General features: G+C 41.5%; 2 protein-coding genes across 2 annotated transcripts in view; both read right to left on the bottom strand.

Moving 5' to 3' along the window:
* pla2r1 (phospholipase A2 receptor 1) overlaps nucleotides 1–2,354 on the bottom strand; it is a 28,674-nt gene extending 26,320 nt beyond the window's left edge. The window contains exons 1-3 of the mRNA XM_022768319.1: nucleotides 2,317–2,354; nucleotides 563–943; nucleotides 263–436 (exon numbers count right to left, since the gene is read on the bottom strand). Coding sequence (XP_022624040.1) covers nucleotides 263–436; nucleotides 563–943; nucleotides 2,317–2,329 — 568 coding nt within the window. The 5' untranslated portion in view covers nucleotides 2,330–2,354. The remainder of the gene's footprint in view (nucleotides 1–262; nucleotides 437–562; nucleotides 944–2,316) is intronic.
* Nucleotides 2,355–4,202: 1,848 nt separating this feature from the next.
* Nucleotides 4,203–13,825, bottom strand: itgb6 (integrin subunit beta 6). Its single transcript, XM_022768320.1, has 15 exons — nucleotides 13,681–13,825; nucleotides 13,271–13,350; nucleotides 12,857–13,055; nucleotides 12,514–12,760; nucleotides 12,210–12,375; nucleotides 11,951–12,112; nucleotides 11,725–11,820; nucleotides 11,353–11,442; nucleotides 9,943–10,077; nucleotides 8,813–9,230; nucleotides 8,503–8,725; nucleotides 7,899–7,993; nucleotides 5,643–5,759; nucleotides 5,378–5,544; nucleotides 4,203–4,372 (listed from the first exon to the last, which is right to left on the bottom strand). Exons 1-15 carry the CDS (start codon nucleotides 13,733–13,735, stop codon nucleotides 4,274–4,276), a joined length of 2,349 nt encoding a protein of 782 aa, XP_022624041.1. The 5' UTR covers nucleotides 13,736–13,825; the 3' UTR covers nucleotides 4,203–4,273.
* Nucleotides 13,826–16,176: the final 2,351 nt, after the last annotated feature.

The raw sequence follows: 16,176 nt of genomic DNA, 5'->3' as shown, positions 1-16,176 counted from the left end.
GAAACTTTGGGACTTGGCTGCAGGGAATTCATCCTCAACCACAGGGCTATTGAAGTGGAGCACTGATACTGGGTGACTGGCTCACAGCTGCAGTTGCAGTTCATCCCAGAGGTGACGGATGGGTTTGAGCTCAGGGCTCGGCTTAGGTCAGTCAATTCTATTCCACAGTATAACCCAGAAAATCATTACATTCTGGACCTCGCTTTGTTCTTGGGGGCGTTACAATTTTGACACAGGAGGTTTCCGTGTGTCTGTGTTTTACCTTGCATAGGACAGAAGCCCCATCTTTCAGCCTGATCATAGCGAGTGGTGGTGGCACACCACGGAAGATGGTCCTCACGGCCCTCAGTCGTGCACTCAGAGTACCATTTGTTGTTGTATTTAAAGGGAAAAGCGCAGGGCATGCCATGTGCATTCCCCAACAAAGTGTGGATATCTGCAAGTAAAACACACCCAGCAGAGTTTAAAAACACAAATATCCTGTGTGGACGAGTTACAGAGTATCTAAGATGACTGCTGTGATGTCACCAATGAGCTGTTGCATGATATTTTAGGTGTTTACCTTCATATGGATGTGAACAGGGTCCTTCTCTAGGGGTGTTGTACCTTTTCCACTCATGATAAGAGTTTTTTTTTACTACCAACAAACGTCCAGCCACGGCCACCCGCCACTGGGACGCCCCGTACAGCATGCCTCCACTGCAGCGCCACCACAGCATGGGGAGAGCCATGTCGCACTCGAACGTGCCGAGAGGCTGCGTCGTGTCCGAAATGTTGAGGCCCAGACACGTGCTGGTGCCCAAATTGAAGAGGCGATGTCGGGAGACCCATTTCCACAGCATGCGGCGTGTTGGCCGCTCGCAGTCCTCCAGCACCAGGTTGGAGCGATCCACTGTGACGCAGCGTTTCAGCGGCTCACTCTCCAGGATAAAGATGCCTTTTTCTGGAAAGAGATGGGTGAGGGACGAGGAGAAGAGGAGGAGGAGGAGGGGGAAGTATGAAGAGAGGAGGGGTTCGAGATACATGGGAGGAAATGATGTGAGTGTGTACCACAGACAGGGGAGGATGAGCAAAAAGAGTATAGATTAATAAACAGTATGATGACACCACATCAGTGAGCTGCAAAGATTGTTTATATTATATATACTTATAGATAGACAGATATATTGAATGTTTCTCCACCAAATTGGAGCAATATTGATGCTGGATGAAAGCCTGCGGGAACCTTTTGTCCTCCAATACAAACACATTTCTTAGTGTAAGCGGATACTAACAAAACAGAGGATGTATGCTGAGTGTATACAAATGGCAATGATGAAAACAGCTGGAGGAATTATCCAGGAACTATTGCATCCTGGAGAAGCACAACACAAAGTGTATGTTACTAGATCTAAATTAAATATTAGCATTGCTTGTTAACATTTTACATGGTTGGAAAATTGTTCTAAAAAGGTTTGAGATACAATTTGAAAACTAGAAATACAACCATTAGTTAATTTCTCTTTTTGGAATAATCTTTTGATTATTTATCTGATGGATGAAACAATTGTTTTAGTCTATAAGATATTAGAAAAAACAATTATTCTTCTCACAATTTCTCAGCTCAAGGTGATGCTCAACTCGCTTGTTTTGTCTGACCAAACCGTCCAAAAGTATTTCATTTACAATGACACTGAACAGATAAAAACAGCTGGAACCAGAGAAAGTGAGCCCATTTTGTTTACGCTGTAATGATCAATCGATTATCAGAATTGATGCAGGTTCATTCTCTGCTGATCGACTAATCAATTCATCAGTTGTCTCCGCTCTAACTCATCATGCATTGATATAATACAGCATATCCTCACACAGGAGAAGCTGGAATCAGTGCTTGTTTGACATTATTCATCAGTCAATTGGTTGAATTTCAAAAGTGCCATTGACATTCACCTTAACTTACACAGAGAGAAAAGGCTTTTACAGCTGTCTCTCTTTTCCTTTTCTTTTCAGATAATAAAAATCACTGTTGGTAATGTGAGCCTGCTGCAGCAGTGGAGCTCAAACTGTGGTCCAGAGGCCACCAGCAGATTTGAGGAATACTGTAATACTTAGGAATCCGTTCATTTCAAAACAACCTATCAGCCCCAGCACCATGAGAACATGTAATGATTGTTCTGCTTTTCCCAAACACTATTCAGTACAGCTATATAATGTCTACCATGTTAAAAAAAAAAAAAAAGCCGAACACAACATCCTACCAAAAGATGTATTGTGGACTTATTCAGCAGGAGCTCAGTAAAAGGATCCAGCTGCTCCCAGATGACTGAAACAACTTACTGTAAAACTCCATGAGCTGCTTTTTCTCCAGCACCTCATCGTCCTCCTCGGTGACACACACGCAACTTTTCGCCAGCAGCACTGTTACACAAATAGTTGCCACAACAGCCACGGAGTCGATGCAACGAAACAACTGTATTAACATTTCGACGGCGGGGTGCAATGTTGGAGTGCAAATGTCCGCACATTCCGAGGCTCCCGGTCAGAGAGAGTATTTAGGGCTCGCAGTTTTTCCCTCATAGAAAACTTAGGCCGAGGGAAGTTTTTCAGCAGGGGAGCAGCGACGTCACGTCTGACGGAAGAGCCGCAGCTGCTCCCCGGTCTGGAGGCTGCATTCCTGCCGCTCCGGTCTGTTTTCACTGGGACACAGCCATAACAAATAATAAGCTTTATTTAGAGTCAATAAATAAACAAAAAAAAAATGGAAAATGGTTTACTATTATTTCTAGTAGCAGTGCACTTTACTTGTCAATACTACTAACCGGCTAAATTAATGTATGTATGAAGTTTGGATTAAGCCAAGATATCCGAATAAATATTGTGCATTGTTAAGTTTTAATCCTAAATTCTGTGTCCCACTCAACCAGAAAATTACTTCTTCGGGCTGGTGGAGTTTATGTAGATATAACTTGTCTTTAAATAATTTCTATAATTAAATTTCATTCATGTTAATGAGATATAAAAGAAACTTGTAGTCTATATAAAAAGTTACCAAAACACAGTCCCACTTTTCCTAAAAAAAAAAAAAAGGAAAGTACCAGTACCACACTGTAGAAATACTTATTTGTGTTACTTAAGTGAAAGAATGTATGTAAGTATTATCAGGAAAATATTCTTCAGGTATTAAAAAGTAAAAGTACCTAATTGCCCTTGTCAGCAGTATTTCAATGTTATAGCTGGATGAGGTGGAGCTAGTTTTAGCTACAGTGTATAGAGAGCTTGACAGAATTGCTTAACTGTTAATCAGACCTAAACTTGCTGGATTAACCAGTTTTGGGAGCAGTACTCTTGCACTGGAATACTATCTGATCCCAGTGAAACACAATCCTTGATGAGCACAATATTAGAGTTAGCCTTTCACACAGATCCCTTCCACAAGACAAGGCCGCAAGAATACATAATAAGGCAGGATCCTGATGCGATTTCAGTTTGTAACCTAGCCTTGAGTGGAGAAGGACAAAAATGGAAACAATGGAAAGCGCCTCAACACAGTTCTTGAGTAAATTTATTTACTTACTTTTCCAACCTTGGCCTGGAAAGACAGACTTTGACAGAGTTCACTCTGACGCTGTAAACAAAAAAAACTTTAAATTGGGTTTCTCGGCGCCTAATCTAATCAGTCTAATCAGTATCTGTCTGGGGATTTGAGAACTACATTGTAACATATAATTAACCCAGAATGTAAAAAGTATAATTTCACCAAGTCAAAACTCTTTTTAAAACTTTATTAACGTGCCATGCCACTAAAAAACTCGATTATCAACATTGAAGGCTCAGCCTTACTTTACAATAAAACAAGGAACACAATATTTAAAAAAAAATCACAATCATCCACCTGTATATTTACATTAATTAGAATAAAAAACAAAGATTTTTTTTATCAGTAGTAGACCACTCATAGTGTCGACTCCTCCTTTCCGAGCTGCATGTTACAGTAGACAAACATTTGTGTAAGTTTGCAGGATCATGCAACAGGACAGTGCAGTGTTTAACAGTACAATGGCAGTGCACTTTTACAGCAGCAAATTCATCACGTAGTGTTCCTCTGTTCACAGTGTTGTCTACTGTGCCCTAACATCTCTGAATCAACACAGAGATTCATACAAAAACACATTTTTCTCTGTCTGTCTCACTCTTTCTCTCTCTCTCTCTCTCTCTCTCACACACACACACACACACACACACACACACACTTAAGTGCACTCAGATGTTGGTTTGCATTGCCTCCAGTTTTTCATCAGTAGTGATCCACTGTAATAATCTTTTCTCTCTCTGTGCTCTTATAAGTTACATTTTTGAAAGTAGATGTTGAGCTTCTGAACAAAGGGTTGGTGCCCTGAAGAAAAACACAAACACAAGAAGGCCATTACAATATTGTCAATCACACAAGGCTTGGATATGCTAGATTTTTGTTATTTTCAACTATTCCCTTCTCTCTTCCCAACATCCCCAGCTTGACTGTGGTTCTCAGCCCCGAGCTCATTTGTTACTAGTCAAAATATAAATCTTAAAAATAAGTCATACTTTTACTTTTAACTTTTAAAAATGTTTTAAACAAACTTTCCTGAAACAGGAGTAAACACTGCATTTGTTGTGGATTATTTTTAGCTGCAGATTTTCTTGCTCTAGTAAATATGTATGGCAACAGGATGGTTCATGTGGGATTGACTCAAAATGAACTACAGCGCCCATGTTCATCATAATTAAGGATCATGTGGACACAGCTGATTAATGTGTCTTACGTAAAACCCCTGGCGCTTCATTGTTGCATTTTGCTGAAAATAATTACAAATCTGAACAAATAGACACAATACACTTTCCCAGGATATAATCATCTCCTATGTCATAAAAGTCCGCTTATTTAAATCGAAAAAATCTGCGTGGAAATCATAGAAAAAACAAAAAACTCATCTTTTTAACTTTTATCTTTTGCGTTTGCTTCAGTATCACATTAATTTAGGACTGTATTCATTTAGCATCTATGGGTATATTGCAAACAGGAACTGCTAAGAGCTTATTTGGCAACATTATATTTTCAGTTTGCTTCTCCCCAAGTCTGATGGGAACTGTGGTTCCAAAACATAAGAGCATGATTATCCAACATACAAAATTCATTAATATTTTTTCATGTTACACAATCAACATTTTTTTTTTTTTGACATTACAACAGATGAGTGTCCTTTGGCTCAATATAAATGTGTTTGACCAGTTTTTAAACAAGAAAGGAGGTTTAATTGGGCTTAATTCATTGCTGTTTTTGTGTGTGTGAGTTTTCACAGGATTTGTTGACAAAAAGAAAAATATCGCCAGCTGCATCCTTTAAATGACTTCAAGTTCTTACCGTCTGCCATTTTGCCTTTGCCCTCTCATCCTCAAACTTGGCCACCTCTTTACGGTCGTGGACCGACACCAGCACCTTCCACACGCCCAGCAGGATGAGGCCGATACACACTATGGAGAGGGAGACTCCCAGAATAATCATAGGGATGTTAGGAGGCTCTGGGCAACCTGGGACAGGACAGAGGATGAGACCAGGGCAGAGGATGAGATGAGACTCATGTCCCTTTTTTTGTTTTATCTGTGTCCTGTGTTGTTGCAAGGCTTACCGTACATCTGGAGATTGTAGGCAGTGGTCCCTGTCTCACCTCCTACCACATTAAAGGAGATCCAGCACTCATTCTCCGTCATCAGCGTGCACGGCATAGAAGGGCTCTTGTTATAATCTGAGAGGAAATGTGAACATACATATCCATAAGGAAGGGATGAATCCATCGTATATCATCTTCCCTTTTGACTTTGTGCTGAGAATGTAAAAGGATACACTCCACTCTGTTGTGCTGTCGGTGTGATTTCCATATCAAAGACTACAATCTGGTGTGTGTGTGCATGTGTGTGTGTGGACCACGCCATTGTATTTCACATCTGAAGCCTGAAAATCCTCTGTGATAATCAGATATACCTCTCAGCTTGCACAAGTATAGCAGGTTTAAAATAATCTCTTCTGTAAAGGAGGACGAGGTCCTTTGGCTATTCACATGCGCTACAATAGCGCTGCCTGTACGACAAGGTAAATAATATGTTCCCCATTGTCCGGTGCTGCCTGAATGGACGTGGATGGTGTTGTGTTAGAGAGGGGGGTTCGGGCTTCAGAGAGACACACAAGTCGATGCAGGTCAGCATTCCTCCAGATCTCTGACCCATGGGGAAACTTAGCGTGGCCCTGTGTTGATACCACTATTAAAAACACTGAGCCCAGAGAACAAAAGTCAAGCGACAAGAAGCATTTACAGAACAGGTGAGTGATCACTGTGTATATAGTAATATGTATATATATATGTATATGTATATAGTAATATAGTAAATAAAGTAAATGTAGAAAATTGACTTTGTGGTTGCGGTGTAAATTCATAGATTCTTAATTCTGTAGAGACAGAAGTTTCGTATCAATGGAAACTTTTGATTTAGACTACTGGATGAAAGCCTTGATGCTTGTTTTAATTTTAATTTTATCTAACCATTGAATTTGTGTTTTAGCACATTAAAAACAAACCACATAAAACAGCTTTTGATCCTGACCATTCTCTGTATAGAAAATGTTTTTTTGACTTATGTTTTTTTTACATTCCGGGTATCTACTGATTTAAGATATTTGATGATTTAAGATATAAGAGTGAACCTGCACAGACCTGAAACCTGCTTAGTAGTCCCAAAGAGAGAGACTGACAGACCTATTTTGTCGTCAGTGCTGTCACATGGTGCAAGCAGGCACTGGTTTGAAAATTCCTCCTTGTTAATCACTTCCATGAAGCTGTGTAGTTCAACTTTGGATGCCACAACGCCCTTCACTTCTCAGCTAATGGATGTTATCAAAAAATGGAACTGGGATGACAAGTTGTAACCAAACATGGACGTTGTGAGACAGCTTGCACGCATTTGGTCTCATTTCTTTGCCTTACAAAAGTTGCATTTGGTAAATGTTTTGGCTGCTATTTCTTTGGACTTTATCAGACAGTGACATTGTGAGCGATAAAGAAGAAATGCTGTGTGAAAGCTAGAGATAGACGGACAGGGTACAACATGCAACAAAGGCCTGCGCCAGGAATCGAGCAAGACCTGTTGAAGGAGCTTTAACCTTAACCTTAACCTTTAACTAAGATGCCGCCCACAAATGCTTTGGGGAGGGGCGACATAATATTCCCTGTGACACATGGAGTAACAAGTTTCAAGCATCCGCCAGATGATTTTCACACTGTACTGGCATGACCTTTAAGAAGTGTTTATGTGTCTTGTTTGATATCAGTATTTGAATTTTTTTATTTAGTTTATACCTATAATTAATAGTGATCAATAGTCATTCTTTCAGCATAAACAACAATCTTGATAGAGAGCTTTTGTTTTTTAAAGGAACTGTGACCAAGAGACATACTAGGTATTTTATTTTTTAAAGTCAACTTTTCTGTATCGCAGTTTCTTATTATTTATTGGCCGACATTTACATGAATTCCAGTATATCTGCAATAAGATAATATGAGCTGATAAGTATGAATGGTCCCCTTCATCCTCCTGCATTGACTGAAGAATTAACGTAACTTTTGAGTTGATTAAACCTTTTCAAACACCTCACTTGGGTGGGTCAATAATTCATTAATCAATCAATCAGTGAAATTATATTGTTACGTTATGATCTCATCATTTTATCGCTCTACAAGCTTCAATCAAACATTGGTTATTATAGTTATTGTTTGACAGATACAAAGACTTCTCATGTAATGCATCACATTCAAACACCGTTTATACATTTTTATGACTGATTTTACATGCAACCATACTTCCATTTAAAGCAGCGGTGATGATTTACTTACCTGCTGTTGTGTTGATGGAAATTTTCGGAACGCTGCACCTTTCTTCACAAAACTCAGCATCACCCTTATCTTGGAGATGGCACTCCACACAGGTCCTGATGTTAAAACAAAATGTGGAAAAACAAAAAACGTGAGTTTCACCTCAGAGATAATACAGGACCTCTTGGGAGGTTATGGTTTAATGAGGTTTCAATCACTGACACAGTGAGTACAGAGGAATCACAGTGTTGGTCACTTATCAGAGTTTTCCCAAGGCTTCACTCACTCTCTATCACCTGTCTCCTCTATAACAGTGGTATCAAATTGCACTGGCCCTGACAGCTGCTTTACAATGGAGAAAGGAAATCTCTTAGTGCTGTGTTGGGGACATTATCCATTGTCTTTTGATGTCACATGGAAGGTGTAGACACATGTGAACAAGGGGACCAGAACCTGATATGCCTGAACTCAAAAGAACAGACAGATCATGTGGCATAAGGAGTCAACATCTTATATCATTCATGTAAAGAAACATCGATTAAAGAGGCAAAACCGACAAAAAAAAAAACTCTACGTTACATCCTTGTTCACCTTTTCAGAGCTGATGGCACGAATGTGTTCTCACCTTGCAGAGCTGCAGGCATCCCCGCATGTTGGGCACTTTTCACACTTGTCCCCAGATGCCCCAGACACAGAGCAGACACAGTGGCCGCACTCACATGTCCCCCTGCCGCTGCAGAGTGTGCCCTCCTCCGACATGCACGCTTCTGTGCTGGTGCTGCAGTTACAATACTCCCCTGTCCAACCACTTTGACAGTGACACTTGCCGCAGTCACACACTCCGTGGCCTAAAAAACACAAATGGATTCAAACATCTGGCTCACCACAAAAGAGAACGTGTGAATAATTCATAACATTCATATGTAATTGCTCACCTCCACAGAGCTCCCCGCGGAAACGAACACAGGAGTAATTGTCACACTCGCAGTAAGGCCCGTAGATGCGGCCAAAGCTGGATGGATGACACACACACTGTCCACAATAGCACTGCCCTTGCCCACTGCATATCTCAGACTCATTGTTTGCGAGGCATTTACTCAACAAAGCGCTCTCCTCATTGCATTCGCAGTGTGCTCCCAGGAACCCCGGCTGACATACGCACACGCCGCACTGGAAAGCCCCTTGGCCCTCGGTGCACTGGCTGCTGTTTGCTTCAGGCAGCTGCGGGCAGTCACACGAGCAAAGAGACTCCAGTTCCACCTCCAAACTGTCCTGTAAGCCCACCGGTTTGAGGGAGAAGTGCCGAACTCCCGACAGGCATCCTGATAGCTCGACAGACACATTGAACACTACCTGAGGAGCAAGGGGGAAATCTCATGAAAAGCACAAAACTAACAATTAATTGATTCAAAAACATTTCACCTGTGTAATCAAAGCCTGATATATAGCTTAAACTAAAAACACCATCAGTTGATCAAATAAAATACTGTATGTTGAATATTTTATACAACAAAACGCTCAAGTATCAACTGGAAGCCATTTCTCAGGCCAATGATACCCTCTCTCCCTGCTGTTGTTTGCCTGATCACTAGAACCTTTAACACAGAAAATATGGCAGTCACAGAATGAAATTTCCATTATGGTGGGCAATGCGTGAAATTTTATTTTGCTGTATACAGATGATATTTTGTTATATCTGGGTAATGCAATGTGCAATCTGCCGCAGGCTCCTTTTAAGGATACAGAATAAATTTGAAATTGCACTTTTAATACTACATAATTTAATAGATGATTCAGGAATGAAAACATAAATCCCCAAAATCTCTATATTTAAATACCCTGGTGTACATCAGTGGTGCTTGCCCAGAGCTAAAAATAGACATCAATTACAATGATACCTACAACGATACCTACATGGAAGCAATATCTCTCCTCACATCTGAACTCACAGCAGCGTTCTGTCCCATAAAGGATCTGATGCCTGCTTGCATTCATAATGTAATTCACTATATACAGTTTTACAAATACAGAAAAAGAACAATTTAGAGCAAAGGCAAGAATTTACCATCTGTCCTGGTTTGATGTTGGAGCAGTGTTTTAGGTTAGGGTGGACAGTCCCATTTGGACAAATGGCTGTGAAGGACATCTGCAGCTCCTCTGTGTCTCCCAGGACCTCCAGTTCGATCTCTGAACGCAGCTCCTGAAAACAGTACATGATAATTACTGCACCCCTTATGGAAATGTCATAGGCAGCACAGTCTGGTGCTGAACAGAAGGTTTTTCTCTCCCAAAAAATAACCAAAACCCAACTTTAAAATCAATCTACTGACTTTTGTTAACATGAAGGGGGATTTCCAGGGCTTAAGGTGGAATTAGACTCTCACCATGCGCTGACCTGTGACATGCCGAGACTGCTCGAAACCTCCTAACTAATGGTCTCTTTTTGGGTGAGTCATCATCCCAGGTGTGTGAAACACCTCAGGAAAGAGTGACAGCTAACCTCAGCTGGGGGAAAGACTGTGTTTGACTGACTAATGAACTCTGTGACAGACTGTCTGGGTGCTAACAGAGGGTTAATTGTGTGTGTGTGTGCTGTAGGCCTGTAATTGTGTCTTCAGTGTTGCTAAGGAGGAGAAAACAGGGGGACGGTCATTGGATACACCCAACTGAAGATGGAGCAGGTAAAACATATACACATATAAGACTTAACTGTTTATCAGTAAATTTGTTGTAGGGTATTTAAAGTGGGGCGGGTAAACTATCGATGCACTAAGCAACAAACATTAATCCAAAATTGCCGGTGAGTGTAATTACTAATCATCTGTCCTCTGTTTGTTTTTCATTTCCCTTAAGAACCACAACTATCTACAATCAGTGTGATAACAGGGTCTCCTCTCTTCAGTGTGGTTAACGTGGCAGAGACTAAAAGTGGGAGTAAACGGCGTAACTGATGAAGTAATGAGAGGACTGCAGACGTGCCACCAGTCGCTGCCGCCAGGGGGGATTTTACAGAAGGGCACAGAGTGCAAGAGGTAGAGAGGGAAAGACAGAGAGAGAGAGTGAGGAGGAAAAGAGCAAGAGGAAAGAGGCAGAGGGACGAGGAGATCAAACAGTTCGGACAAGAAGAGACTTGCTGTCAGACATGCTGATGCACAGCACCGGGCGGTGGAGGGAAAAATATAACAAGAGGAAAGAATGAAAGAGGCAAAGCGAGAGAATGAGAGGGAACGGAGGAGTCAGAGATACTTTCTACGGGCTCTGATGTAAAAATGTAGATGTACAGAGGGTTAATTGATGCTTTATGTTCATATATTTGTGTTTTGGTTAAAACTCTGGCTCAAGCCTAAAACATTTTACTGACAAATAACTTTAACACAGTTTTACTGCTTTTATAATGGCAGGTGTTTTCTGTCTTATTTCTTATGAGCAGACAAACACACAGTCTATCCGCACATCCAGATCACAGTTTATTTACTTTGTATGCTGTTACTATCAGTTCCAGGATGTTTCGCGAGTCTGTCGCCAGGACTCCAACTGTGGCGCCAGGTATGAGATTTGCATATTTCTATGAAGAAAAAAAAAACAAAAAACCACACAGATAAACAGCATAAGTCACAGTTGCAAATGTGGGTAGACCTGGCTCACAGTCCTGAGGAAGTACAGAAAAGAGTGAGGAAGAAAAAGAGGGCTAGTTCAAACAGGTTGAATGAGAATGTAGCTCAATGCATGAATATGCTAACCTCAGTATAAACGCTGTGCTCACACAAACACTTGCATGTTTCAGTTCTCTAGTTTGGACTTATTCCACTAGAAAGAAATGAATGCCTTTACAGGGCGGTGCTTTTACCTTATAGTTGTGTTTCTGTTCTTCTGTCACAGCAAATATCAGTAAGATATTGTTTTCCACCACCTTATCAATCAGCTGACCAAGAGTTGGATACTCCTGGACAAAAATGGCAAGAGGTCAGTAGCGAATGTGTACAGTGAGGCAGTGGTGAATCGTCACAGCTGACCCATAAAACAACTCATAAAATGAAAGACATGAAACTGAGAAAGAACCTCTGTGTGTTTACCTGCACTGTGGACATGGCGTATTCGTTGTTGACATCCAGGTGACACTGCCCGTCGTTGGGAATCACGATGCCAGCCATTTTACTGTCCATCCCAAAGTGTGAGTCAGCATCACTGACAAACACCAGCAAACGCATCGAATCATTCCTCCAGCCAATCTTGTCCTATATCGGGAGACACATTATGTTGCTCATGCTCCTTTTTTCTTTTTCTTTTTTTTGTAACACCAGGGATTAACTCAAATGAAAAACAAAATCTTACCCCACAAACAGCTGCCTGCATGACAGCGTCAAAACCACACTCTGGCAAATCAATATTCGCAGATACGCGCTGCATTGCGATGATCTCGTTGAACTTGTCAGTGCTGCTCGTCAGAGACAAGACGTGTTTGTAGCCGAACGCTGGCAGGCAGTTTGAACCTACACTGCTGTAAGACACCAGGAGTCAAAAACAAACATTTGAAAAATGAGATTATGTGAGATACCAAATGACACTGCACTGTACGCTGACGGGGAACTAGTCTCAGAGCGGAAGATGTGGCCATGTTTTAATATTTATTGTATACCTGCAGGGGTTGGCCAGCTCTTCCTCTGTGATCCTGATGAAAGGCAGGACGGGTTTCTCAACAAAAGAGCCAAAGCCCATGCGAAATTTACTGGTGAGGTTAACCATCTCTTTGGAGAGAGAGGAGCCCAAGCCTTTGATCATCTCCAGATCATCGATCATGGATGCTGACAGGTCCATCAGGTAGTACATGTCCACAGGATAGTCCTCTGTGTGTTGAATCTTGACCTGGAAAGTCACCTGACTGCCTGTGCGATGACAAAATCAGCACCTTATTTTTGAGTGAAAATGAGCAACCTCTTCTTGAGGCAAATTGTCAATTCGAAATGCCTTGGATTGCATACCAGCTCGCAGCTTGAGGGCCATTTTCTGTGGGGAGATCTGAGTGCTGTTAGTGTTGCCCATCTTCTTCCCGAGTGGGTGATCCTGGAGGATTTGGCCTTTGGAGACAGGGAACTCCAGCTGGTCCCTGGCACATCCCTTCTCTAGTAAGATATCCAATGTGCCACATCTTTCGCTGACTGAAAACCAGTCTGTGAAATTCTGCGAGGTGAAGGAAAACATCACACGTTGGGCTGTTTACAGACTGAAGACTGAGACTGTTTTATAGCATGCCATAAAGCAGCAGTTATATGATCATCAGAAGGTGCAACCTTGCAAACACGATGATCTCTGTCCAAAAATCGTGTTTTTTTTAAATGCGTTATGGTCGTCTGCCTACATGCTGCGGTTTCATACATGCAACCCTGGCTGCTTACCTCCTGTGTGCACCAGGCACAGTGAGGACTGAGCTGCAGACACTGGTCACAAGTCACAGTGCTGCCAGCTGAACATGACCCTGCAGCAAAACAGTCAGTGTGAAAATGTCAACATCTACCACAGTTTCCTGCAACAAGTTAAAGGTCTCTCCAGAGAAGAGGTACAGCTTATAAAAAGCGTGTTTTTGGACATGATAAAATATCAGGTTGAGTTTAATTTAGTGTATCTCTTGCAGGTAATAATAATACAATATATAAGCTTTTCACAATAACATGTCATATTACCGGTTATAAACACCAAGACAGAGTTAATGGCTTGTTGTTGGGAAACTGTTACTCTTTGTTTGCACATTACAAACTTGTTGCCCTTGATTTTTTTTTTTTTTAAGCCGAACCAAACATCAGCTTACCCTCCACGGTGTTGATCCAGTACCGGAGAATCAGGCTCAGCAGTATAAGCCCCATTAGTCCGTGAGGTTACTGGTTGATAGGAAACACAAGAAGAATATTTCAATATGTCTCATATTTACAGGACTGAAACATGATCGTCGCCGAGAGCAGAGTACAGGGGAGAGCGCTGCTGTCCCGCATTACCTGCTCAGAGAACGAGGAGGCGGTGAGCGGCTGCTCCTACCTGCGCTGCCTTTTATGTCCACTTCCGTTCAGGTGAGAGAACGAGGCAGGCGCAAGGAGACAGCACACCCACACACGCTGACATATCAATAGACTGATAGTGAATCGGGTTTGTTCCCACAGGCTTTATTCACAACCGATAAACCACATTGCAAAAAAAAAAAAAAATAAAAAAAAATGTAGTCTTCTACTCCATGAGGCGAGTTGCTTTCCCATTTAAGATTCATTTAACATTCAAGATTTAGGTTTTCAATTTTTGGAATGTGGCTTCTTTAAAAAACTAAAAACCATAAAAAAAACAAAAAAACAAACAAAACATTTCTCCTCTAAAATTATAGGGTGGTTTTATTTAAATAACTAGGCCTACTTGAGGCCCAAAGAGGTAAAATTATCCAATATTTCACAAAAAAAAAAGCCAAAAGATTTAGAGAAAAAGAGTAGAAATTTGAGTAGAACCGTATTTCTTCTTATTTTGTACCTACTTTTATCATCTCTGGACTCCTCAGATTTATCTTGTGACATTTAGGAGGGCCCGACCCCTTGGTTGGGAGCCACTGGGCTGAACAACCTGACTGTATCATATATATAAAGCAGTTACAACTAGCTTCACCTTGACCAGCTACAACAGTAAAATGCCATCACATATTAACAACAACATTGTTACTTTTACTTATAGGTAAAGGATCTGGGTACTTGAGTACTGTTGGGTTTCTCTCTATAATATTGTAAGGTCTTGACCTTACCCTGTAAAGTGCCTTAATGTGTTCGTGAGCCTCTAGATAGATAGATAGATAGATAGATAATATTGTGTTATCACAGCAGTTAACCACATCAATCACAACATTTACAAGGACACTCAAAAAGAGCTACATAAGAAATTAGATAAATAAAAAAACAAAATAATAAATGGAATACATTGGTCCATTAAAATGTTTAATCACTATTCACTGAACTTTGACCGACAAGGATAATAAAAGACAGATAGACCACACCATTAGCAAATATAGCCAGTAGACCCTTATTACCCAGACACTGTACCAGATATGTTAATCTTTAACAAGAACATGAATCATTGTCATTGTCGCACAAGAATTTTTTTCAGCTTGAAGAAAACAACCATGCAGGCCTATCACAAGATATGAAATATGACTCTGAGTGTATGCATGTGTCTGTGGCTGTGTGTTAGTGTGTGTGTGTGTGTGTGTGTGTGTGTGTTTAATACGAGGGGGAGGAGGGTGCAGTTGCGTAGGTGTTGTACCACTGACAGCTGCAGTGCAAATATCTTGTAGCTTGTCCCAACTCAGAGGAATCTCACAATTCAGCACCACACCCCTCTGGGTCTGGATGAGTCCCATCTGTTACCCCAAACCAAACCCACTCCTCTCATGCTAAGCCCTCTCACCCCTCTCTCTTCATCTTTCAGTGACACCCCCTCTGTATTTTGATCCACCTTACCCAGTAGCCGTCTTGAGGAGTCCGTCTGTGAAACTGCACTTTCATTTATACCTCCTTCAGCTTAAATCCTCTGATTTTCTGTTTGCTAGTCTACCTTTGATTTGCTCCTCTCCTCCTCTCTCCTCTCGTCTCCTCTCCTCTCCTCTCCTCTCCTCTCCTCTCCTCTCGTCTCCTCTCCCCTCCTCTCCCCTCCTCTCCCCTCCTCTCCCCTCCTCTCCTCTCCTCTCCTCTCCTCTCGTCTCCTCTCGTCTCCTCTCCCCTCCTCTCCCCTCCTCTCCTCNTCTCCCCTCCTCTCCTCTCCTCTCCTCTCCTCTCCTCTCCTCTCCTCTCCTCTCCTCTCCTCTCGTCACCTCTCCTCTCCTCCTTGCTTGTCCTTATTTTCTGAATTTCTCAAGAAATGGCTCAACATATGACACTATATGACACCATGAACACCATCTTATTTTTCAGGTGATATCATATCCTGGATGAGGATATGATCAAGTGGATTAGGTGCTTAAGATGTCACAGTTGCACCATACTATTTCTCACAGTTCGGTTTCAGGGAAAATTAAGGTTTTCTCAAAATAAATCTGACAATGGTGTTTTAAACATGTCATGACAGGATCAGCCTCATCAAAATTCAGCAATCCATAAATTATTCTCCCTCACATCTCTCTCTCTCTCTCTCTCTCTCTCTCAGCACTACACATTTACTATGCATGGAAACATAGGTATATGTTAATCCTACAATGAGCCGGCTCACCTTCAGGGGCGTCCTCTGATAACATGCTGTCCCGTCTCAGTCTGTCTTCCTTGTCATCAAGTGAAAAATGGAG

The sequence above is a fragment of the Seriola dumerili genome, unplaced genomic scaffold (genome assembly GCF_002260705.1).
Source record: "Seriola dumerili isolate Sdu_G_001 unplaced genomic scaffold, Sdu_1.0 BDQW01001449.1, whole genome shotgun sequence".
NCBI classification, from domain to species: domain Eukaryota; kingdom Metazoa; phylum Chordata; class Actinopteri; order Carangiformes; family Carangidae; genus Seriola; species Seriola dumerili.
The sequence above is the reverse complement of the archived record's forward strand: the minus strand, read 5'-3'. Positions and strand labels throughout refer to the sequence as shown.